The 26,901-nt window shown below is 35.1% G+C and overlaps 1 protein-coding gene across 1 annotated transcript in view; it reads left to right on the top strand.

Moving 5' to 3' along the window:
• Positions 1-26,901, top strand: part of PDS5A (PDS5 cohesin associated factor A) — a 120,193-nt gene that overhangs the window by 84,996 nt on the left and 8,296 nt on the right. The window contains exons 17-27 of the mRNA XM_007447930.1: positions 4,639-4,744; positions 7,632-7,792; positions 10,926-11,049; positions 11,870-12,028; positions 14,473-14,541; positions 16,091-16,227; positions 19,572-19,695; positions 20,021-20,225; positions 20,722-20,836; positions 24,933-25,065; positions 25,627-25,746. Of these exons, the coding sequence (XP_007447992.1) occupies positions 4,639-4,744; positions 7,632-7,792; positions 10,926-11,049; positions 11,870-12,028; positions 14,473-14,541; positions 16,091-16,227; positions 19,572-19,695; positions 20,021-20,225; positions 20,722-20,836; positions 24,933-25,065; positions 25,627-25,746 (1,453 nt within the window). The remainder of the gene's footprint in view (positions 1-4,638; positions 4,745-7,631; positions 7,793-10,925; positions 11,050-11,869; positions 12,029-14,472; positions 14,542-16,090; positions 16,228-19,571; positions 19,696-20,020; positions 20,226-20,721; positions 20,837-24,932; positions 25,066-25,626; positions 25,747-26,901) is intronic.

Here is a 26,901-nt window from a genome sequence, read left to right as displayed (position 1 = left end):
CTCTTTCCTTTGCATATTGATTTTGAAAGAGACATATAATTGGCATCAGGAAGCCTTTGGTATTTGTCTTCATGAGGCCTCACAGAGTTTCATTACTTTACTAAATTATAATAAGCTAGTGTTTAATCTCCAGTCTTAAAAGACCAAAAACTCAGTTTTTTCAGTAGTGTCATGATTGTTTGGGCTCAGAAAAATCAACTAACTTATGGTTAGGATGTCTAAGAGACTAATTTTATGCAAAATTCTAATTTATTAATTTTACTGAGAAATATATGTCATACAGGATTCCTTCCATGTAACCAAATTTTCATGGAATATAAATTGCAAACAGGGTTTATTTATTCATTAAACATACCTTTAGAGGAGTGATTTTTTTAAAGTACATCGGGCAATTGGGGAAGGAGAGTTACCTAACCTGAATTGTGTGAAATGTATTTGTTATTAGAAAAGGCTCCTGAAATAGATGGCACATAATATGGGTAGTGAATGATCAGTAGGAATTATAGAGATCAGCCAGGTGAAGATTGCAGGAGAAGAGCAGACCAGGCCACTAGCCCTGTGTTATTGAGCAGGTTATTTAAATTACTCATCTTTAAGATAAGAACAATAATAATTACTACTCAGTGAAGTTGTTGAGAGGCTTAAATAACATATACATATGTAGAACACTTAGCATAATGCCTCACTCATAGTTAAGTGCGAAATGAATGTTAATAGCTATTCTAGGAAGAAAAATAGCAGACACAAAAGAACAAAGGCAAAAGGAATCAAGAATTATTTAGAAAATTGCATATACTTCAGCCATAATGAAGGATTTGGGAAGGAAGCATTGAGAATAGTAGAAAATCATTCTAAGTATAACTTTTTAAAATATATTTATTTATTTTAGTATATTTCCCCCAGACTTATGTACATACGAATACACATATGCATGCTACAGTTAGTTATTGGTCTGTAGATAGTGGTTGAAAATGAAGTAGTGATTGTAATAATGATTGAAACCTGTGGAGAGGGTAAAATTTAGAAAGAGAAAGGTTGAGGACTGAATCCTGGGGAATATTAACAATTAAAAGGCTGGCAGAAGAAAAGGAATTTATTAAATTAAAAGATGTTTTTTAAGAAGGCATGGCCAAAAGAGGTCAGGGGTCAGACAGATACTTCCCAGAGTAAAATAGTAAATTCAAATATCCACTGAATTTAGAAAATAGAAAACGACTACAATGCCCGGAATAGTTTCTTTGGGTTAGCAAGGACAAATCCAGATTACCATGGATTGAGAAGGGCATAGGATAGTCCTTCCACACCACATCATGGTACACAAAGAAAATTACAGTATTTGAGCAGAGAAAACTGCTCAAGTCTAGAGGTGACTGGCCTAGCTGAGTAGGAGCCCACTAGATACCACTTGGCCATCTTGAGGTCTGAGAAAATCAAAGGGATATATACCATATCACCCTTATAAACTGCTATAGGAGATAAGTTGGGATTTGGGGACAGCTAGTATAGATAGTTTAGCTATAAAAAGTAAAGGAGAAAAATGAGCTGATGGAAAGAGAGTAAGGTTGAAGAAGGGTCTTTTCTTGTTTTTAATGAAGGGATTTTGAATATTTAAATACATTTAAAAGGTGCTAAAAGGAAAGAAGAGAGGTTAAAGATGGGGTAAGGGGAATAGAACTAGGATAGAGCACCATCCCTAAAGAAATGGAACAGGAAGAAGAAAATCTTCCCCTATGGCATTAAAGGAGGTTAGAAAATAGGATATGGAAAATTACAGTTTTCATTCAAAGCCTCCATTGTTCTCCTTTATGTTAACAGTGAGGTAGCCTGCTCAGTGGAAGGATTTAAAAAATAGACCTGAGTTAGAATGGTAAAGATTTTTAACAGTTGTTATACAGGATAGGAGAGAAACGGACACATGGATAATTTCCCAAGCAGTTTTGAACATGCATTTGGATTGGTGATGATCTTTTGCTTCATCATACTCTGTGAAGTATATGGAATGTATATTATTTATCTAATTTAGAAATGAGGAAGAATACTTTCACAAGAGGAAGGACTATAGTTCTGGCTTCAAGATTTGGGTCTGTCTCACCCAAATAGCTTTTTGACTCATAAGGGTGATCCCACCCACATTGTAATGAAAGCAGAGATTATGCCTGTCTTGTTTTGCACTGTATTTCCAGGATAGACCCTAAGACTTCACACACAGTAGGTAGTCAATAAATACTTATTAAATAAATGCATGCACGGACTCTATTATGAGTAGTCAGATACATTTGTAAATTTTATCAAACACGTTTGTAATCGTGTTAATAAATTCATGCGTTTTATGGGATTTCCTTCTAATAGAAAGCTTAATTCAGAATATTTTTCTCAAATTGGAAATAATTTTTTTTTAAATGTATAATGTCAGAGGTAACCATTCTAGAACAAAATAACAGGGTGAGCAAGATTTTAGATGGGACATAAAGAGTACAAACAATGAGAGAAAAGTTAATTATTTTTTTCCTCTCTGCAAGGCATCATTAAGAAAAAAGTCAAGCCACAGATGGGGAGATAAGATAAACAAACCAATTTTAAAATGGCCAAAAAAATTGAACAGATACTTTATCAAATAAAACATACAAATAGTAAATAAGCACAAGAAAAGACAATCAACATTATTACTCATTGGGGAAATGCAAATTCAAATTAGAGTGAGAAGTACCGCTACACACCCACTAGAATGGCTAAAATTAAAGATACTGACTATACAAAGTATTGGTGAGTATGTAGACTTACCTAACCATGTGTTGGTGATATTGAAAGCAGTTTGTTGTACATTAAATGTACATACATTACCTTACGACTCAGGAATCCCACTGGGGCAGACATTTGCCTATAAGAAAAGAAAACATCATTAAAAAAAAAAGAAAGAAAACATACTTCCCATAAAGACCTATACTTAACTGCTTTTAGCAGCTTTACTTATGTCTTTAATAGAAATACCCAGAAGTCCATCAGTTGGTAATTGGATAAACATAGCTGTGGAATATCCATACAACGAAATACTTCTCAGCAACAGAGAGGAACGAACCACTGATTTCTATGCAACATGGAGGAGTCTCAAAAGCATTATGTCACATAAAAGTTTTCAGACACAAAATATGTAAAACTTTAGAAAAGGTAAAATTATATTGACAGAAAGCAGATTAGTTATTATTGCCAGGGTAGGAAAAGGGAGTTGACCACAGAAGAGGCATAAGGCAGGTTTTTGTGGAGATGGCAATGTTTTATGTATGTATCTCCACAATGATTCACCACTTTACACCCACTAGATGACTGTGATCAAAAAGATGAGTTGGTGAGGATGTAGAAAAATTGGAACCCTCATGTATTGCTAGTGGGAATGTAAAGTGGTGGAGCTGCTTGTGAAAACAGTTTGACAGTTCCTCCAATACTTAAGCATAGAGTTACCATATGACCTTGCAATTCCACTCCTAAATATATGCCCATACAAAATCTGTATATAAATGTTTATAGCAATATTATTCATAATAGCCAAAAAATAGAATGTCCCAAATGGACCATCAACTGATGAATGGATAAATAAAATGTCTATGTGCAGACATTGGAACATTATCCAGAATTAAAATGAATGAAGTACTGATACATACTACAAGGATGAACCTGAAGAACAGTATGCTAAATGAAAGGAGTCCCTCACAGAGACCACATATTACATGGGTCCATTTATATGAAATATTTAGAATAGGCAAATGTATATAGCAACAGAAAGTAGATTAGTGGATGCCTGGGGCTGAAGGAGGTGGAGGTGAATAAGGAGTGACTCCTAATGGGGAAGAGGTTTGTGTTGGGGTAGGGTGAAAGCTAAATTTGTTGAATATTTGCCTGTACTAGGTCATTTGCTGTAATAATTTAATATCCTCAAAGTTTAATATCCTTCTTCAGTTTACTGATGAAGAATTGAAGTTTCAAAAACAAAGGTCATGTTTGTTTTTACTTAAAATAGTATCATGTTGACCAGGCAATATTCCATTTTGTGGTGGTTAGGTATATTTGAAAAGTAATTCAATAATGTTGGACAATTAAATGGTTTTTTTAATTGATGAATGTTTATGGATATATTTAGCACGATGCTTCTCATGAATTGTTATAAATTTCTTTGTTATAAATCTCTAGGAATGGAATTACCAATTCAGTGTTAATTATAAGTGATTAATGCCTTTGTCCATGTGAGTGTTTGCTATGTTTTTTTGCTTTGAGTGCATTGTCATTTGTCCATTTAGCAACTGCCATCTTTACTGTTTTTCTTAAAATTGCAAATGATCTCTATATATGGGTATGAATATTACATTGCTTATACTTATAAAAATATATTTCCAGTACATGTGTCGTTTAATTTTAGTTTTGTTGTTTTTCAGTAGAATTACTCTTATTATACATGGGTGGGGCAGATAAACTAAAAATAAGCTCTGTTGCTATGTAGAGAGCAAAATTTAAAGTCACAAAATAACTTTTTCTTCCAGAAGATATTTGAATTTGTTGTTTAGATTCTGTGTATGTCTGCTACAATGTAATTAGGATACAGTTACTAATATAGTAGTGTTACTAATTTAGATTTTCTTACTTTAATAGTGCACTGGTAAAACTAATGAATAAATCAATAGAGGGGACAGCAGATGATGAAGAGGAGGGTGTAAGTCCAGATACAGCTATTCGTTCAGGACTTGAACTTCTTAAGGTATTTTTGAAACAGTTTGTCTTTTCTGCAGTCATAATTTGAATCCCCTTAAGGATATGCAAGAGTCAGGCTTTATTTCATTGGAAACTATTCAAAAGATTAAAATTTGTAATAGAAATCATATTTTATAAAAATAACATGTTTTCTACATTATAATAATATAATTATTTTACATTATAAAATAATAATTTTATGGGTTTTGCTGTTCTGTACATCATTTGCATGCCTGCTATGCTTGTAACAGTATGTGCTAAATAATCTAGTCTTATCTTTCAAATAACCTGCATCTGGGGTAATAGGACTGTTCACAGGAAATTACTATAAGACATCATCTATCTGATTGGGATTTTTTTAAACAATTGGTAAACATAATAGATGCCAAAGAATTAAGAGAATTGAACAATTAGTAAGAGACATGATTTAATCTAGGGGGAACACAGCATCATCAAAGAGAATAATTCTTGGCATGTTTTAGGGATTATTGTGAGTGTAGTCTGACTAGATAAAAGTATTGCTTTGGGCAGTAATGGAAGACAAGGTTGATTCTAGATTGTGGAGTGCCATTGGGGCAGAAAGGTACCATCAAGGGCATTTAACACTCCTTTTTAAAATGATACAGCACTTGATAGAGCTTTTGTTAGATGGAGTAAAGAGAAGAAATTAAAGGCTAAGAGACATGGGCTTCCCTGGTGGCACAGTGGTTAAGAATACACTTGCCAATGCAGAGGACACGGGTTTGAGCCCTGGTCCGGGAGATCCCACATGCCGCGGAGCAACCGCGCGCCCGCCCGGGGGGGCGGGGGGAGCCACAACTGTTGAGCCTGTGCGCCACAACTACTGAGCCTGCGGTCTAGAGCCCAAGAGCCACAACTACTGAAGCCTGCACGCCTAGAGCCCAAGCTCTGCAACAAGAGAAGCCACTACAGTGAGAAGCCTGTGCACCGCAATGAAGAATAGCCCCGGCTCGCCACAACTAGAGAAAGCCCGTGTGCAGCAACAAAGACCCAATGCAGCCAAAAATAAATAAATTAAATAAATAAATTTATTTAAAATAATAATAAAAAATAAATAAAGGCTAAGAGACATTACAACATATGAACTAAAGGAGAAGAAACAAACCAGTGCAATGGACATTAGACAGAAAAGAGAGTGATGGGTTTGTATTGCAATGGTCTTAAATATCTTTATTTCTTTTTCTTTTTGGCTGTGCTGAGCAGCTTGTGAGATTTTAGTTCCCCGACCAGGGATTGAACTTGGGCCTTCAGCAGTGAGAGCGTGGAGTCCTAATCACTGGACCGCCAGGGAATTCCCTTAAATATCATTTCATGGAAAGAACTGATGTGATTCTTCATGAGAAAAACTTTATATTTTTAGTAATGGAGTAATATGTTTAAATACTTTTTTTTTTTTTAATTTTTTTGTTTGTTTGGGTTTTTTTTGCGGTACGTGGGCCTCTCACTGTTGTGGCCTCTCCCACTGCGGAGCACAGGCTCTGGACGCGCAGGCTCAGCGGCCATGGCTCACGGGCCCAGCCACTCCGCGGCATGTGGGATCTTCCCAGACCGGGGCACGAACCTGTGTCCCCTGCATCCGCAGGCGGACTCTCAACCACCGCGCCACCAGGGAAGCCCTGTTTAAATACTTTTAAGAGTAAAGTCATCTTTAAGGCAAATGTTTTTAATAGGTTGTTTAATTCAACTTTTCAAATTTAAATCTCCATTTTTCTATGAATAATTAAAACCTTATAACTAAATATTATCACCGTAAACCCTACCAAATGAGACACTTTCTCCACTTTATAACACTAAAAAATGCTGGGCTTCCCTGGTGGTGTAGTGGTTGGGAGTCCGCCTGCCAATTATCACCGTAAACCCTACCAAATGAGACACTTTCTCCACTTTATAACACTAAAAAATGCTGGGCTTCCCTGGTGGTGTAGTGGTTGGGACCCCCCCTGCCAATGCAGGGGACACGGGTTCGAGCCCTGGTCCGGGAAGATCCCACATGCTGCGGAGTGGCTGAGCCCATGCGCCATAACTGCTGGGCCTGCACTCTAGAGCCCGGGAGCCACAACTGCTGAAGCCTGAGCGCCGGGAGCCTGTGCTCTGCAACAAGAGAGGCCACCGCAGTGAGAAGTCCGTGCACCTCAGTGAGAAGTCTGTGCACCACAGTGAAGAGTGGCCCCCGCTCGCTGCAGCTGGGGAAAGCCCGCATACAGCAATGAGGACCCAGTGCAGCCAAAAAAAAGAAAAAACAATGCTTATTTAATAAGTTAATGAGGGTTTACATACTCCATTCCCCCCACCTCCTTATTTTTCTACTTTTAGCCCTTACTGCCTATATTATGCTAACTAAATTGTTTCTACTTCATGGAAGGTAAACTTTGTAGATATGTATCTAACTTGCTGTAAATTCCTTAAGGATAGCCTGGAACTTATGTCTCAATAAAGGGAATAATTATATGTTTGTAATCGTGATTAAGAGTTCCCAATAATGGCTTCTTTGTTTTTAGTTACGATGAGTGAACTTTTTTGATGGATTTCATTTAAAATATTTCCTTATAGAGTATCTTTTTGCCAGTGAAATAAAGCTCAGTGTTAGCATTTTGTTCGCATCACAGTATCACTCCATGAAAAGGAGCCACATTTTCCACATTCCCAGTATCAAAATAGACTAAGAGGTGAAAAAGAAAATATAGCAAGGGCTGTATATCAGGAATCATCAGCCACAACTCAACTTCAAGGGAGACTGCAAGATATAATCTTAGTTGTATTGCTAGCATATGCAGCCCATAATTAAAAATTTTATTTGTAGTAGAAAATAGTTCTCTTCTTTTAATGGATTAAAACCATTGTCTGTACTTATAAAGTTATATCTATTCCTCTAGGTTCTGTCTTTCACACATCCTACCTCGTTCCACTCTGCAGAGACATATGAGTCCCTGTTACAGTGCCTCAGAATGGAAGATGACAAGGTAGCAGAAGCTGCTATACAAATTTTTAGAAATACAGGCCACAAAATAGAAACAGACCTACCCCAGATACGATCGTGAGTATGTTTTTTCTCATGGTAAACACAAAAGTTTTCCAAGTTTGGGAGTCATAGGATCATTGTTTCCCTTTTCCTTAGGAAGATAGGAGAGAGGAAAGACAACTTTTATTTAGAAGCTGCTTTACTGTATCCTTTGTTTTCATCTTTTCTCAGCCTCACACTACCATTAGAATATGGGCAGAGGAACAACCTGAAACGTTGTTTAAACAACATGATTTCAAAATATTAATATTAACAATCAAAAGTTAGTATAGAATTTAGAACTTAGGATTAATATATCTTCCTAATTTATCTTTTTTCTCCAACTCCAAATTCAATAGCTACTACCTTCATATCCCACCCAAGAATTGGATAATCAAGTAGTGTGCTTATTAATAAAATGTTTATTAGTTGCTTAGTTGTTGGCCATGGTGCTTTTGTCTCTTCTTCTAGACTACCTCCCCTCTCCTCATAAGAATGAAGTATGTTTTGGTATTTTTACTTTGGCACCTTAAAGAGCTTGCCTTAGGATCAAAATTGTGCTGATGTCTTTTGGAGGAAGAACACATTGCTGATAGCTATTATAATTGGATGTTATTATATATATGTAAATAGACTGGGGTAAATCCAAATCAAACCCGTTTTTCCTTACGGGGTAATAATAGGACAAGAGGACTTATGACTCCTAAAAGTTTTTATTGAATTTGTAAGCTAATAGTTTAATTTGAGAAATAACTCAACATTTATTGTACATTCTCTTCATTGTCGGCACTGTACTGGCTAATATAAAAGATTACCACTGTCAGTCCCTGCTCTTAAGGATTTTATAGTCTAGAAATGATAATTTAATCTTTGTACATTATAGAAAAAAATCATTGACACAGTAGGATAAAGTTAATTTGTGAGTTTTTCAAGGTGGGAAAACCTATACTTTTTTAAGGTAAAGGATTTATTCTTAAAGGAATTCTATCCCAGAGGAAGCAGTGGAAGAGTTAACTTTGGACACAAGGACTAAAACCTCTTGTTCTTAAGACTAATGGGGAAGGAAGGAGAGAATCACTGAAAAAGCAGAGAAGCACAGCACTGCGGACCTCAGTAACAACACTGGTGGCATCACTGGATTGTAGCACACTAGAAAAACAAGGAGAAAGGTTAAACTTGACCTATGCATCATCCATTCATTAGGCTAAGAAGAATTAATAATATATTTAACAACAATTTGATCAACACTGTATCTTCTTTTGTTACTAACTGGTGTTATTTACAAGAACTGTTCCCCTGATAAATGAATTTCAAAGAAAGACTTAAACAGTGCTTAGTCAAGGAAGCTATTTTGGCATGAAAATCCTTCTCATTATTCTAAACTGCAGGGAGAGAAATGTGTCATATTCATAAATATCAAATTCGACTTAGACTGACCAGCATATGTTCCTGTTTTTTCTTTGAGGTGCATTGCTCTTAATGTCTAGCCTCCCATTATTATAAGAGGACCCTTTGTCACCATCGCATTTATCATTGACCTTTATGAAGTAGTCTTTTTGCATTAAATATATGACAAGTATCTTTCCTTAAATATTTGTTTTGCTTTACAGATTTTCTTCTGATTTAAAAAACTACTTATAAGATCATTGTAAAAATCTGAAACTTTAGAAAATATAAAGGAAAAGAAAGAGTCAGTGTTAACATTTTGATATATTTTTTTACGAATGTTTTATCTATTTGATGTGTATGCCAATTTTAATGCATTGACTGTAATATGTATTTCCGTATTCTATAGAAAGATTGTTGTAAATCTTCAATGTCAGTGTGGTGGTTAAGTGCATGGATTTGGAACAGAAATGTTTATCTTTTAAAAAAAAAAACAATTTCCATTTTATTTTATTTCATTTATTTTATTTTTTAATTTTGGGCTGCGTCGGGTCTTAGTTGTGGCACATGAGCTTCTCTCTAGTTGTGGCACGCAGGCTCCAGAGCGCATGGGCTCTGTAGTTGGCAGCGCATAGGCTCCGTAGTTGCCCCGCTGCACGTGGGATCTTAGTTCCCTGACCAGAAATGTTTATCTTTAAATCTCAATTCCACCATTTCCTATCTCTGTCACCTTAAGAAGCTTACATAAATAATATGTTTGTGCTTTAGTTTTCTCATCTGTTTAATGATCATAATAGTAGTCTTTGGGTGATTGTGAGGATTGATTTAATTAATCCATGTTTTGTTTTGTTTTGTTTTAAAAACACCACTTAGAAGGGTACTTAGCACAAGTACTCAGTAATTGTTAGAAGTTTTTGTTACTTTTCTACCTATGTATTGTCTATATCCTTGCATACTCTCTTTCACTGGTATGTTCATTTCTGTTTTTTAATGTAACTTGGCCTTTTGCTACTTTTTTCCCCCCCATGGTTGCTTTAAAATAACTGAACAGGGGACTTCCCTGGTGGTTAAGAATCTGCCTTCCAATGCAGGGGACACGGGTTTGATCCCTGGTCAGGGAACTAAGATCCCACGTGCCCTGGGGCAACTAAGCCCATGAGCCGCAACTACTGAGCCCCTGCACCACAACTAGAGAGCCCACATACTCTGGAGCCTATGCACCACAACTAGAGAGCCCTTGCACTGCAACTGAGCCCATGCACTCTGGAGCCCATGTGCCACAACTAGAGAGAAGCCACAACAAAAGATCCCGTGTGCTGCAACTAAGACCCAACACAGCCATAAATAAATAAATATTAAAACAAAAACAAAAAAACACTTGATTCTTAAAAAAATTTTTTAAAAATAACTGAAGGGAATTGTGAAAGGGAAGTGGAAAATTTAGGAATATTTTCTCAGAAGATAAATGTAAAAATATGGCATGGGACAATTTTAGATTATAAATTAAGGGTGGCTTGTTTATATCTCCATATTCATGAGGTGGCTTTAAAATGAAAATTGTCTTCTGTAGTAGCCCTTTTTTTTTGAGGCATTGTATTTCTGGGATTATACTTGGGGACAGGGAAGGAGTTTTAGATCTTTTTATAGATCAGGTAATTTAGAAGAGAGGCTTTCTACCAGCATACATCCAAATAGTTACTGCAGATGAAGTAGGAGACAACCAGAAGAACTACTTGTGGTTTATGGGCTTTTTTTTTTTTTAACTGATTATTATTTTTTGCAGGACCTTAATTCCCATCTTACATCAGAAAGCAAAGAGAGGTACTCCCCACCAAGCAAAACAGGCCGTTCACTGTATCCATGCCATATTCACAAATAAAGAAGTACAGCTTGCACAGATTTTTGAGGTATATATAATTACATAGGCTGTGTTGTTGATTTTTATTTTCATGCTCTGTGGTTTGATGAAGATAGAAAGTTGGTTTTTTAGCTATTTAGTCCCACTCTAGAATATAAATTCCATGGGAGCAGGACTCTTTGTTTTATTCAGCACTTTAGATATTCCCAGCCTTTAGATCAGACTATATAACCAAATACTACATATTGAAAGATGTTTGATGTGTTTTGTGTTACAACATTTTACTTAATTTTAGCTTTATTGGCTCAGTGGTCCATTTACCTTAAGAAACTATCAGTAGATGACTTTGAACCACCCAGTTTAAAATTCTGGACAGCCCTACTTGAAAATTAGTTCTGTTTGCCTTTCCTTATGTATGATCCTTTGCCTGATTCCACTACTGGAAAAGTATTCCTGTTATCATAAATTGGATACAATATGAACAGAACCCATGAACTCTTATTTTTTATGATCCATGGTCATTTAAAATGTTCCCACAGGTTAAGAAATTCAACAACATAACAAAACTATTGTACATGACTTGAAAATAATGCTGATTTGACCATGCAGGAATTTTCTTGCTTTTACTTCTACCTTATATGTGGGCTTTACTTTTTTCTTTTATCTTTGTTCACCTTTGAATCTTATTAAATTTCGGTAGGTGAAATAAGAATCAAGTGTCTAATATGATTGAAGTTACTTTTGATCATCTCATTAGAACAGATTTTTTTGGGCATGATAAATGAGGACTCAGGAACATTTACTGTTTCTGTACAATGTCTAGATATTTATAAAACAAACTAGTAATTTTGACTGTTTTATTTTTATAGCCACTCAGTAGGAGTCTCAATGCTGATGTACCGGAACAACTTATAACTCCATTAGTTTCATTGGGCCACATATCTATGTTAGCACCAGATCAATTTGCTTCCCCAATGAAATCTGTAGTAGCAAATTTTATTGTGAAAGATCTGCTAATGAATGACAGGGTAAGTTTCTCATTTAATTAAATTTAGAATCATAATCTTTATTTGTCACAGAAACAATACCGCTTCTCTCTATGTATGATTCTCTTTTACTTTAAAATTATTATATATTTTACCTCCTTATTTACTTAAATTTCCAAATGACATCCTGCTGTGTAGCTATTATTACTAGAACTTAACTTTTCTTTAAGAAAGAAAAAAATGAGAACATGAGATAGATGAATCATGAAGTAAAAAATATAAGTCAAATGCTATGGACAATTAACTAGAGTACTAGAATTTTGTTTTATCAAATATTGTTTAAAGTATAAGTGGGATTGTATTTGACTAGCTTTTTGAAATATAATTACTTTGCACTTTTGGCACTATATTTATGTATTCTATTTTAGTTATTGAAGTGTGTGTGTGTGGGCATGCACACATGCGTGCACACATACTGATTAATTAGCTTTGGGTTGGAGCTTTGGGATGTATAGCTTGAAAAGGCTCCCCAAGTGATTACTGAAACACGTGTCTGATTAAGAATCACCGCTTTACCAAACAGATCTAAATTAGAGCGTTACTGAATGAAGACACAAATCAGTCTACCTGCTGGATCATTGTGGATGACTTTCAGTGCAGTACTAACTTATCCAATTTATCTAGTGTCTCTAAATGGTCCAGTAGCCTTTGAACACTCAGTATTGGAACTTAAAAAAAAAATACTTGCCAGCGCACTCCTTACTCTTTTCCCTCCCTCCATTTGGATGTGATAGGGATGCAAGAGCATGGCCAAAGCCTCATTTCCTACTCCATACATCTGTTCTTTGCACTACTGATAGATTTGGCTGGCAACAGATGTGAAATTTGACACTTCTTAGATGATGACTTGATTGTTGATAAATTCTATTTTAATATAGGTCTCTTTTTTTGTGTGTAGTAAAATATAAATAATGTAAGCTTTGCCATTTTATCCCTTTTTAAGTGTACAGTTCTCTTACATTATATACACCCACATTCTTGTTGTTGGGTGTTTTTTGTTTAAAAAACAAACAGAAGTTTAAGAACATGTGTACCTCCTGTATACACAGAGGATAACCCAGGAAAGCCAAGCAACTCTCAACAATGGCCCAAGCTACCACCTAAGATATACACCCACATTGTTGTGTAACCATTGCCACTATTTCCAGAACTTTATCATCTCAGAGAGAAACTCTGTATCTATTAACCAGTAACTCCCCATTGCCTTCTCTCCCCCCAGACTCTGGTAACCTCTATTCTATGTTCCTGCTTTATGAATTCGCCTATTCTAGATACCTCTTATCATACAATATTTATCCTTTTGTGTCTGGCTTATTTCTCTTAGCATAACGATTTCAAGATTCAGCTATGTTGTAGTATGTATCAGAACTTCATTTTATGCCAGAATAGCATTCCATTGTATGTGTAACTTACATTTTGTTTATCTTCTGTTGACGGACCCTTGGGTTTTTTCTACCTTTTGACTGTTGTGAATAATGCTGATATGAACATTTGAGTCCCCAGAGTCAAATCTTTGGGGTATATACCTAGGAGTGGAATTGCTGGGTCACATGGTCATTCTATGCTAAACTTTTTGAGGGACTGCCAAACATTTTTCCACAGTGGCTGTACCATTTTACATTCCCAGCAGCCATGCTCAAGGCTTCCAGTTTCTTTACATCTTGGCCAACACTTATTCTTTCCTATTTTTTTTTGATAATAGTCATCCTAGTAGGTGCAAAGTAGTATCTTGTGGTTTTGATTTGTTTCCCTAATGACTAATGATGTTGAGATTTTTTTTCATGTGCTTAATGGCTGTTCTTTGGATATTGAATCTTTTGCCCACTTTTAATTGAATTTGTTGTTGTTGAGTTGTAAGAATTCTTTATATATTCTGAATATTAGACCTTTGTCAGGTATTTACCAAATCCAGGATTATAAAGATTTTCCCCTGTACCTTCTTCTAGGAGTTTTTTAGTCTTAGTTCTTAAGTAAAGATCTTTGATCCATTTTTTTGAGTTAATTTTTATATATGATATAAGGTAACAGTCCAGCTTCATTCCTTTGCTTGTCGCTGTATCTAGTTTTTCCAGCACCATTTGTTGAGGAGACTGTTCTTTTCCCAATAAATGGTCTTAGCACTTTTGTTAAAAATCAGTAGACCATATATGTGATATATGTGAGGTTTTCTGGGTTTCTGTTCCATTCCATTGGTCTATATGTCTGTACTTAGGTAGGTACCAGCCACATTGTCTTGATTCTCGTAGATTTGTAGTTAAGTTTCAAAATCGGGAAGTTTGAGCCCTCTAACTTTGTTCTTCTTTTCAAGTCCCTACTTGGTGACTTTCTGTGGGTTTCCTAGAGCACTGCACTGTTCAGCATGAAAAACTTAATGAGCAAAATTTAAAATTTTTTTCTAAAAGTTAAATTTATTCAATTGTCTATAGTCAACAGGTGAGAAGAATGGGAAATTATGGTCTCCAGATGAAGAAGTTTCCCCTGAAGTACTAGCAAAGGTAAATTTGTGTAGGTCTTAATAACTTCTATGTTGAGACAAAGAACATTTATAGATACCCTTTTTTTAAAAAAACCTAACAGTTAATAAGCATTTTAAATGAGGTACTTTATTTTTAAATCAAAAGTTGTGGGCTTCCCTGGTGGCGCAGTGGTTGAGAGTCCCCCTGCCGATGCAGGGGACACGGGTTCGTGCCCCGGTCTGGGAAGATCCCACGTGCCGCGGAGTGGCTGGGCCCGTGAGCCATGGCTGCTGAGCCTGCGCGTCCGGAGCCTGTGCTCCGCAACGGGAGAGGCCACAACAGTGAGAGGCCCGCATACTGCAAAAAAAAAGTTGTATGTTTCTCAAATTGTAGTTGTCATTGACTTATTTACATATAGGTATATGTCAGCATGTTCTTTAGACCTTCCTGCCTTGCTAAGATAATTTCAGTGAGGCTGTTTTACATAGAGATTGTAGAATATTGATGCTCAGAAGCACCTCAGGCCTAGCCTCATTACCAGTGTCTGTTTACAGGCATAAGAATATTAACTTGGCAAAAACAGATGGCTGTCATCATATTGAAAACTTTTGATAGATGTAAATTGTCCCTCAGGAAAGCTAATTTTTAAAGTGGTAGTCTTGGGATTTAAAACAAGACTTCTTCATTATCATCTTACTTGATTGATAATCTATTTTACCTTGTAGCTTCACAGTCCTCATTTATTCCATCAGTTCCTTTTTCCAGGTTGTCAGTAAATATAGTAAATAATATCTACACTCTTTAGCTAGTTCTTGCGTATATTCCATAACAGTCTTTTGAGTATAAGCCACCAAGCAATTATGGCTACAAATAATTATGAAATCTCCTAGATTTTTAATCAAAATAGTTTTTCAGTACTACAAAAAATATTACAGTCTATCTAAATAGTTATTTTTAATCACTGTAATCAGTATAGTTTAGTTATTTTTAAACAATATATTTTTAAATGATTTGACAAGCAGTTGTTCAGGTGTGAAAAGTCTGAATTCAAGGAGCCAGACCTTGGGCAAGTTATCACAGTAATGTGTCTAAGTTGCCTTATTTATTGGAAATAAGAATACCTCTCTCGGGGCTTCCCTGGTGGCGCAGTGGTTGAGATTCCGCCTGCCGATGTAGGGGACACAGGTTCGTGCCCCGGTCCGGGAAGATCCCACATGCCGCGGAGCGGCTAGGCCCATGATGCATGGCCACTGAGCCTGCGCGTCCGGAGCCTGTGCTCTGCAACGGGAGAGGCCACAACAGTGAGAGAGGCCCACGTACAGGAAACAAACAAAAAAAAGAATACCTCTCTCATAGAGTTGTTTGGGAGATTAAATAAAGTAATATATGTGTAACTCTGGGGAAAGTACCTGGCATAGATTAAACTGAATAAGTATTAGTTCTCATTGTTATTATCCTATAGACTTGTTTAATAAAACATGTCTTCCACCAGCTAAGTAATCTCACTAATCTAATTAACATAAATTAATCTAACCTTTAAGTGGAATTTTAAGTTGCTTTCTTTTTTTAGCATGTTAATATTTTATAGGTACAGGCAATTAAACTTCTGGTAAGGTGGCTGTTGGGTATGAAAAACAACCAGTCTAAATCTGCCAATTCAACTCTTCGGTTATTATCAGCGATGTTGGTTAGTGAGGGTGACCTGACAGAGCAAAAGAAGATCAGGTGAGATTTTTCTTCCTTTCCAGGTTTTTTTAGCTCAAGATGTTGGTAGAGCTTACGTAGGAATTATTTACTTAATATTGACTGTTGTAATTGCACTATGTGCTTTGTGTTTAAATTTTACATACTTATTTGGGGTTTATATCTGAATAATGATCATGTATTTTTCTTCATCCCTAAAGACACCTTTTTCCAGTAAATTTTTAGTCATAATCACTACAGCATTGTTACAGTTAGCTTCAACATTTGAATCAGTTAAACAATATTTGTTGAATATTTGTTGAACTCTTTGCAAAACACTACGAATATTTGTTGAACTCTTTGCAAAACACTACGAAAAGCATTGCAGCAAAAACAGATAAAATTCCGTTCCTGCCTTTAAGGAACTTACCCTAGTATAGTGATTGAACAAGTAGAGTGTCTTGATGCCATGAAGGGAATAAAAATTTCAGTGTAGGTTCAAAGAAGAAAGAGATGCAGCCTCCTGATGGTTTGCAGAAGACTATACAAGGTTCTGCAAATGCCCAAAAAAAATTTATTTCATTTCTACACCTGTTCACTCTTCAAATCTGTGAAATCACCATTTCTTTTCTGTTCCTTTTAAGATGAAAATAAAAGCCAAATTTTTTTATTTACTAGGGTCCAGCTGAAATAACTGAAAAGTTCTACTTGTGATGGATTCTTACTTTAAAATTTTTGTTAGAGGATAGATTTAACTATTTATTTATGCTTTCAGTATTTATTGAGCACTATCATGTCAGGTACTACCAAGCCTTTTAAAGATACAATAATCTCTCCCTATAAGGAGTATGCATTCTAGTGGAGGAGATAGGAAATGCACAATTACGGTAGAGATGCTGAATGCTCTGATAAACTGAAGAAAACAATCAGAAAATATTTTTATCATAAAATAAGCCAAGGGTAGCTTTGCATGAACAGATTGAAGAGTAGGGACAATGAGAAGTTCTAAATTTGGGGAAACTATGTACAGTGTACAGCAAAGGCTTAATAATGAGCTCTTACAAATCAATGATACATAGGATCCCCAAGAAAGATGAAGATTATATATTACCAGTTTACCTTTAAAAAAGTGTTTGACATCACTAAATACAATAAGTAGAATTTTAATTTAAGTGGAACCTCTTGTCTGTCAAGTCAGCAAAAAGTTTTTTAAGAAATCATCACTCCATGGGATCAGGGAAATGGGTTCCCTCTTAAATCCTGTGAATATAAATGGGCACAGTCTTGGCAGGACAGTTTGGCACTTTGTTTCTAAGTCCTTAAAAATGTTATCCATTGACTCTTTTTTTTTTGACTCTTTATTTTTACACTCATGAAATTATAAAAGAATCATACAAAAATACATATACAAACATGTTCTTTCCAGCATTTTTTATCATCACAGAAGATAGGGGAATGGTTAACTGTGGAACACACATGTTATGAAATATTATGCAGATCTTAATTAGATGTTATGTATCCCATAGTTTAGCTTAGGCTCTGGAATCAGAAACTTATTCAGCTCTACCTACGCTCCATTTACTAGCTGTGTGAACTTGTATAAGTCACTTTCCTAAGCCTCAGTTTCCTCATCTTACAGAGTTAAGTACACAAATAGTAGCATTAATTTTTTAAATTCCTGAATCATTTGCCTCAGAAGCCATTTGAGGGTTCCTCATTGTTACCAGTGCTCAGTTTGATGGTCATGTGGTCCAAGAGTGCCATGTTTTCTCCTCCTGTATGCTAAATAATAGTCCCTTGTGGATTCAGGGCAGCTTTCCACATTTCCTAAAGTCTTTAAAATATCAAAGCTATGTTATGTTCCTTATTAGCAGTTGAAGTAAGAAGACTATCCTTTCACCACCTCACTGTCACATTTTACCATTTACGTTATAAAAGTTGACTGGGTGTGGGTGGGAGTGCCTGGACTCCCTGGAGTCCCTTGGAAAACTTCCTGTTGCAAAGGAAAGTCTGCCTCAGAGACTAGTACCTGAGAGAGACTGGCTCTCACCTCCATATCCTTTCCTTTTAGATATTTGTCTGATGCCTCCCACTTTCTGGTACAGATCACCTCCTAATTCATAGCCCCTTCCATTTCATCAGACATTTGTAGGCTTAAGATTGATTTCTGTTATGTCTGTGTAAATATGTGTATGCATTTAAAAATTGTGGGAAATACAACAGATTTTAAATAAGTGATTTTTAATTTTTCAGGTTTTTTTAATATCAAGTTTTCTATGATGAATGTGAATGCCTCTTAAAATGAGAAATACAGTTCCTAATGTAAATGTTTCTTGCTAGCGTTGCAGTTAGTGCTGTTGTATGCATAAGCAGAGTTGCTTAGCTGTGGTGGAAGATCTAAGCTAGAGTGTAACTAAAAATGAAAGCAGACATAAAAAAAGAATGAAATTTTGCCATTTGCAACAACATGGATGGACCTGGAGAGTATCATGCTTAGTGAAATAAGTCAGACAAAGACAATACCATATGTTATCACTTATATATAGAACCTAAAAAATTAAAAGAAACTAATGAGGACTTCCCTGGTGGTACAGTGGTTAAGAATCTGCCTGCCAATGCAGGGGACACGGGTTCGAGCCCTGGTCCGGGAAGATCCCACACGCTGCAAAGCAACTAAGCCCGTGCGCCACAACTACTGAACCTGTGCTGTAGAGCCTGTGCTCTACAACAAGAGAAGCCACTGCAATGAGAAGCCCATGCACTGCAACGAAGAGTAGCCCCCGCTCGCCACAACTAGAGAAAGCCCGCGTCCAGCAACAAAGACCCAACACAGCCATAAAGTTAATTAATTGATTGATTGATTGATTGATTAAAGAAACTAGTGAATATAACAAAGAAGCAGACTCACAGATACAGAGAACAAACTAGTGGTTGCTGTTGGGGAGGGGGAGGGGCAAGATAAGGGTACAGGCTTAAAAGGTACAAACTACTATGTATAAAATAAGGTACAAGGATATATTGTACAACATGGGGAATATAGCCAAGATTTTATAATAAATATAAATGGAGTATAATCTATAAAAATTTTGAATCACTATGTTGTACACCTGAAATTAATATAATATTATAAATCAGCTATACCTGAATAAAATAAATTTAAAAATTTTAAATGAAGGCAGATAAATTTAATATCAGATAGTCACAATGATTTGAGCCTTCTGCCCTGTGTTGAATTGAAGGACTCAAAGTAACTTTCCCATATTTATACATTATGTCATGTTAAGCATAAATTATGCTAAAGACCTTAACAGTCAAAAAGGGATCAAAGAGTTTTGTGAATGATAATGGTTATAGGAAATGTTTCTTTCTTTTTTGTTTGTTTATAGTAAATCTGATATGTCTCGCTTGCGATTAGCTGCTGGTAGTGCCATAATGAAGCTTGCTCAGGAACCTTGTTACCATGAAATTATAACCCCAGAACAGTTTCAGCTCTGTGCGCTTGTTATTAATGTAAGTAACAATCTTATTTTTGTCATTTACTTGGCCTTCAAAGTTAAATTTATTTACTTTCTATAGATTACAGATCCATTTGCTGTATGGATGTATGCACAAAAGGGATTGCTATTATTACTATTCTAACCAGTTAACTCCCCAAAATTAAGTTATTTACTCCCTCAGTATAATTTTTTTTTTTTTAAATGAAGACATTAAAAATGCTTAAACTGTCTTTTTGTAAATGTTTGCCAATTTTTGAAAACTAAACTAGGGGTTTTTGTCATGGTTTTAAAAGTACTAATACTTTTATTTAAGTATTTTTGGTTTTGTGCTGCTGTAGGATGAGTGCTATCAAGTAAGGCAGATATTTGCTCAGAAGCTACATAAGGCACTTGTGAAGTTACTCCTCCCATTGGAGTATATGGCGATCTTTGCCTTGTGTGCCAAAGATCCTGTGAAGGAGAGAAGAGCACATGCACGACAGTGTTTACTAAAAAATATCAGTATACGCAGGGAGTACATTAAACAGAACCCCATGGCTACTGGTAAGTAACTTTCAAAGTGCTCAGTGTGCAGATATATCTTGTCAGTGTATCAATTTGTGGAGGGTTTTATTTCATATATTTCTATTACAGTTTATAATAACACTGGGACTTTTATAGAATGCTGTTGTTGTAGTTAAGATGTAAGTAAAATCTAAAATCCTGGTTTCTGAGTCCTATTTATAATGCATAAAACTGGAGGAACTGCGTTTTTTCTTATGGAATCTGCAGTGTGGCTTGATTTGAACACATTGCTCTGATGTCAGAGAGTAAAGAATTACTTTCCTATTGCCAGGGACTCAATCTTAAATTATCCTTTGTCTTCAGTAGCCTTCAAAATTGAAAGAAGTTATTTCAGTATCATCTAGATGTCATGTTGCCTCTAATTTGGAAATAACTGAGGGAAAAAATGTTAACTGAAGTGGTTAGAACGTAAATTAGGGAGGGATTTTTATAAAGCCTATTATTACTATTGTTAATAATAATGTTTTCACTTCAGAGAAATTATTATCACTGTTGCCTGAGTATGTAGTTCCATATATGATTCACCTGCTAGCCCATGATCCAGATTTTACAAGATCACAAGATGTTGATCAACTTCGTGATATTAAAGAGTAAGTCATGTTGATTTTTAATAAGTCTAACAATTATTTTTCCTTTTTAAAAAATGCTAAATTTTTTCCTTTTACTATTCGCATTAGAATAAAAACATTTTTATGGTTTTATTCTTCTATTTAAATTTTAAGTTTCATCTTACAAAATTGTTCCCATCTAATAAGTTCTATTTGGTTGTTTTGTTTGTTTCCTGTTTGTTTGCAGTTAGCTTTAGCTGAGTCTGTGAAATAAGTTGATTTGGTCTTTATGTTATTTTTACCTTTGTATTAAGATGGGCTTCAGTTACTTCAGTTTGATAATTTAGAAAGCCATGTAGTGAAAATTTCTCTCCTTAAAACTATACTTCAGGGCTTCCCTGATGGTGCAGTGGTTGAGAGTCCTCCTGCCGATGCAGGGGACACGGGTTCGTGCCCCGGTCCAGGAGGATCCCACATGCCGCGGAGCGGCTGGGCACGTGAGCCATGGCCGCTGAGCCTGCGCGTCCGGAGCCTGTGCTCCGTAACGGGAGAGGCCACGACAGTGAGAGGCCCGCGTACCGGGGAAAAAAAAAAAAATTATACTTCAACCTCAAAAGATAATTCCTCAAAAATATGCACACACATACGAGATACTCTGTGGCAGGTCTATGGTAATACAAAATTAGATTTGTTACACCAGTCACAGAGAGATTTGTCTCTAGTGGAAAGACAGGCAGGTAAACAATTGCAAAACACTTGTTTAAGAAGTGTTTTTATGTAAAATAGAACTTTATATATGATGCAGGGTGAGTGAACAAGTACGAAGTAGCCTAGGATTGTCTACAAATGACCTCCAAGAAACTTTAAAGCAATGTCTATTTTCCCATTGCTGTGCTTTTGCTTTGCACATTTAAATTGGTTCCTTCAGCTTATATTTAAAGTACTATGATTTTTCTATGTGTGACATGAAGCCTTATCCCTAATCTTATTTGAGGTTGTAATCAACAGTTTATCTCTGCCTCCTGTAGCTCTTTTAGGAGACATAGGTTCTAGTCATAGCTATCTGAGTAAAAACTTTACTTCTCTGCTTCAGTTGCCTTATCCATAAAATGTAAGATATGAAATAATCCCTAAAATATCTTCCAATTCTAGTTTCTGTTTACTTAATAAATATATTTTACTTGCAAATTCTTTTTTCCTTTTTTTTTTTTAAATAACTTTTATTTTGGGATTTCCCAGAAAGTACTTCATAAAGTGAAAAAGTGATGTATGTATTTGCCTGGAACACAAGGTCTATGTTAAGGAACCTTTTTAGCCCTATTTCAGTTGCAAGGCAGTCATGTGAAAAAGGGATTAGATTTGCGAGAGGCAACAACAGTGATGTGGGAAAAGTACTGAAGTCATCAGTTAGAATTGAAATCACTGGCACATACTTTTTGGTTCTATCTAGCATGCAGTACTTTTTGAGTATCTTTAAACATTTCATTTTAAGTTACCATGTAATTTGAAGTGTTCACTTTTCTTTTTCTAGTTAAGGTGTACAGTTTCTTAAGGTATACAGTTAGATCATTCATTGAGATGTTGTTTCTTAACAGAGGGTGTTATCGCTGTAAATTTCCCTTTTAGTACTACCAGTGCTGAATCCTATAAGTATGGTATGTTGTTGTTTTTGTTTTATTTGTCTTAAGGTATTTTCTAATTTTTCTTGTGATTTCTTCTTTGACCCATTGGTTGTTTAAGAGTGTGTGGTTTGGGAATTCCCTGGCGCGGTCCAGTGGTTAGGACTCTGCTTTCACTGCCAAGGCCCTGGGTTCAATCACTGGTCAGGGAACTAAGATCTCACAAGCCACACGGCCAAAAAAAACACATAGGAATGTGTGGTTTAATTTCCATATATGTGTGAGTTTTCCAGTTTTCCCTGTTTTCCTTCTTTTATTGACTTAGTTTCATGCCATTCTGGTCAGAAAGGGTACTTTTTATTAAGACTTGTTTTATGGCCTACCATACGGTCTGCCCTGGAGACTATACCATGTTCACTTGAGAAAAATGTGTATTCTGCTATTGTTAGTTGGATTGTTCCATATATGTCTGATATCTGATTGGTTTATAGTGTTGTTCAAGTTCTTTATTTTCTTTTTAGTCCCTGTCTGGTTTTTCTACCCATTATTGAAAATAGGGTATTGAAATCTGTTACTGCGGAAACATGTATTTCTCCCTTCAATTCTGTCAATTTTTGCTTCATAGATTTTGGGGCTTTGTTGCTAGGTTCGTATGTGTTTATAATAGTCATATATCTTCTTACTGGTTTTACTCTCATCAATATAGTCCTTCTGGACTTAATAGATTTTGGGACTTTGTTGCTAGGTTCATATGTGTTTATAGATTCATAGATTTTGGGGCTTTGTTGCTAGGTTCGTATGTGTTTATAATAGTCATATATCTTCTTACTGGTTTTACTCTCATCAATATAGTCCTTTTGCAATCCATTTTGTCTAATTCTAAAATAGCCACCAGCTCTCATTTGGTTACTGTTTGAATGAGTATATTTTTTTCATCCTTTTACTTTCAAATAATTTGTGTTTTTATATCTAAAGTGAGTCTCTTGTAGATAAGATATAGATGGATCTTCCCCCCCCCCTTAATGTACTCTGCTTCTCTGCTTTTTAATTGGGGGATTTAATCTATTTTCATTTAAAGTAATTACTGATAAGGAAGAAGTTACTTCTGCCATATAGCTGTTAGTTTTCTCTGTGTCTTACCTATTTTTTGTTACTTAATTGCTCCATAGCCTCTCGTTTTTGTATTTACAGTTGACCCTTGAACAACACAGGTTTGAACTGTGTAGAGGGTCAGCACCCCTAACTCTTGTGTTGTTCAAGGGTCAGCTGTAGTTGTTTTTTGTAGGGAACCTTTTTGATTCCTTGCTTTTGTGTATATTTTTTAGTTATTTTCTTAATGATTACACTTAACATCTTAAAGTTGTAACAGCCTAGTTAGAATAATAGCAACTTAGTTTCATGAGTATAGAGATAGTCTGCTTTTATACAACTTTATTCCACTCCCTTTATATTTTAATTGATAAAATTATATCTTTATACATTGTTTTATTTTACATATATATGATTATTATTTTATGCATTTTCCTTTTAAGTCATATATTTAAAAAGGAGTTACAAATCAGAAGTTCAGTAATGCTGGCTTTATATTACCTACGTGATTACCTTTACCAGTGTTCTTTATTTCTTACAGCTTCAAGTTACTGTCTATTGTTTTTTCGTTTCAGCCCGAAGGGCTGAGTTTAGTATTTCTTGTAAGACAGGTCTACTAAAAACAAAGTACATTAATCTATTTCCCCCTTACAGTAGTCTCTTAAGACATTTATATATACTATAGCCAAAGAAGTATACATAGATTATCGTCAAATGTTTTTTCTCTCCTGTTGATGGAGTAAAACAGTAAGTCCATGGTGGCTGCCTGAGAATCATCATGGGAACTTAATAATAGGCTTTGATCCTAGATTTGTCGATGTAAGCTCCCCAAGTGATTCTAATGTTCATCCTGATTTGGGATTCATTTTTACTTAGAAATTCAGGTGTCACCTTCAGACACTTTATGTATTAAATGAATATAAAGTAACAAGTAGAAAACAGCAAAAATGGTTTGAGATGTGACTATTTAGCTGAATTACTGGTTACTATGCACACCAGCCTCATAGCATGTGAAATTCAAGAGTTATGTCACAGTAGAATTACATACAAATCTTAGATCTTCTGCATAGCTTGCAAATAGTCAAAATGGCAAGACTGTGCTGTATGCTGGTTTGCTTATCATTGCTGGATATTAATACACGTTGTATCATCTAAATGTTTATTAAATACCTATAGAATGAATCTTCGTGTGCCTCATGAAACTGTCAGCCTTTCTCATATTAAGCTATATGTTCATATTTGTTATTTGAGATATGATTCTATTTGAATTGAATATTATTAACAGGATATTTCTGTTAATCATTAGAGTTTTCTCTGTATTGTACTCTTATTATATTCAGACAACAGAACTTCCCAGTAAGCTATTAAATCCCTTAAGCAAAAGCACCTACAATCAGTCTCTTTACTAAATGAATATGTTTGTCATTTAGGTGCCTGTGGTTCATGCTTGAAGTTCTAATGACAAAGAATGAAAATAACAGCCATGCCTTTATGAAAAAGATGGCAGAGAACATCAAGCTAACAAAAGATGCCCAGTCTCCAGATGAATCCAAGACAAATGAAGTAAGATATATATTAGGCCAGTGGATATTAAGATATTACAGGAAAAAATATTATGACCCTTGTCCCACTTGTTTTCCTAACTATTACATAATAAAATAGATTACAGAACGTTTATTAAAAATATATACTTAGTTTTTATTTTATTTCATTAAATTGAATTCTATTATTTGAAGAACATTTATTACTTTGAAAAAGATATTAAAAATTCTACAGAGCACAGGAATAAGAACTAGTAAAATTTACAACTATGCTGTCTTAAGAACTTTTAGTAAGAGTTACAGACAAGTAGATATTCTTTTTGTATGTTTCCTTTAGTTTGGTTTATTGTTTTTAACACATACTTGGCATTCATGTTAAATTAAGATGAAGGGGTCTTTTTTGTTGTTGTTTACTAGGAGGCTACATAAGAAGAAATGCCAAATACAAATGCAGAATGTTCAAGGAATAAATAATAACCCCATATTATTGTTTTGATTTGATTTTATATATTGGTTAGAATTGGTACTTGTGGTTATTTTTCACTACTGAAAGGTATATGTGATTTTTTTTTTTCCTCCCTAGAAACTTTATACAGTGTGTGATGTGGCCCTGTGTGTTATAAATAGTAAAAGTGCTTTGTGCAATGCAGATTCACCAAAGGATCCGGTCCTTCCAATGAAATTTTTTACACAACCTGAAAAGGTAATTTTCTTCCCTTCATTTTTCTACCATACTAAACCTATTTAAATTTGTTACCATCAACCCTAGTGGCAAGTATTGGATTGTCTTGACTACAGAGTAAAAAAAAAAAAATACCTCTGAGTTTATCAAGAAATGGGAGATTGTCTTCCAAAGCCTGAAAAATATCATTCTCACCTTACAGAGTAGAGAATACAAATCAAGCTTGGTGGTGGTGTTCCTATGTGAGCTATTCCTTCTGGATAATTCTAATATGTAAGAGGAATTTTCAAATTTCTTAAATTGTTTTCATCTCATTAAAACACTGTTAGTATTTTTTCAGACAAGAAGTAAACAAAATATTTGGTAGAGTATAAATATATATACATCTATATATGAAATAAAATGTTAGAATGAATGGAATTGGTCTTGGCAATTGACAGACCTGGATTCGAATCAACCATTTCTAATTTGAGGGACCTTACACATGTTAACTCTTCTAAGCCTCAGTGTCTTCATCTCTAAAATGCAGATGATGATAATACCTGTGAACAATTACTAATATACCTAGGTTTCTAAGAGTTTGTCACAAAGTAAGCATTTAATAAATGGTATTAAGAATAAATAGTACATTTATTCTGCTGTCAGCAAATGAAGTTTTCCATGTAAGTAAATTTTTCAGCTAACTAAAGCTCTTTAAGTTTTTCCAGCTAATTTGGATTAAGAAACTTTTTCAAAAAGAATGCCTTTTATTTATTACCCACTTTAAGGTGGTATTTTAAAGTTTAAGTTTCCTGTGCTTTGTTTAAAAAAAAAATCCTTAATATTTTTAATTGGAAAAATAAGGCATTTAAAATTTTCAACAAAAATTTTAATCAGACTTTGATTTAGTACTCAGAATTTATTGTGCCTGGTTTTGTTAGGATTAATAAGGATTGCAAAGTTACTTCTGTTCTAATTGAATTTACTGGTCTTTATAAACAGTCCTGAGTGAGCTCTTGAATTTAAATTTACTTTATTGTTGACCCAGGGCTATCATGACTGGAATAGTACCCAAATAGAATCTTCATACATCATCAAGAATTTAAATTGCTGTTTGTCACTACACCTGATTCTAATTGTTTTTTGTTTTGATATTGAAACTTAGAATGTCTTTAGCCTTCTTAATAGTAATTTTGG

The sequence above is a fragment of the Lipotes vexillifer genome, unplaced genomic scaffold (assembly GCF_000442215.2).
Source record: "Lipotes vexillifer unplaced genomic scaffold, Lipotes_vexillifer_v1.1 scaffold1747, whole genome shotgun sequence".
Lineage (NCBI taxonomy): Eukaryota > Metazoa > Chordata > Mammalia > Artiodactyla > Lipotidae > Lipotes > Lipotes vexillifer.
This window is presented reverse-complemented; position numbering and strand designations above follow the sequence as displayed.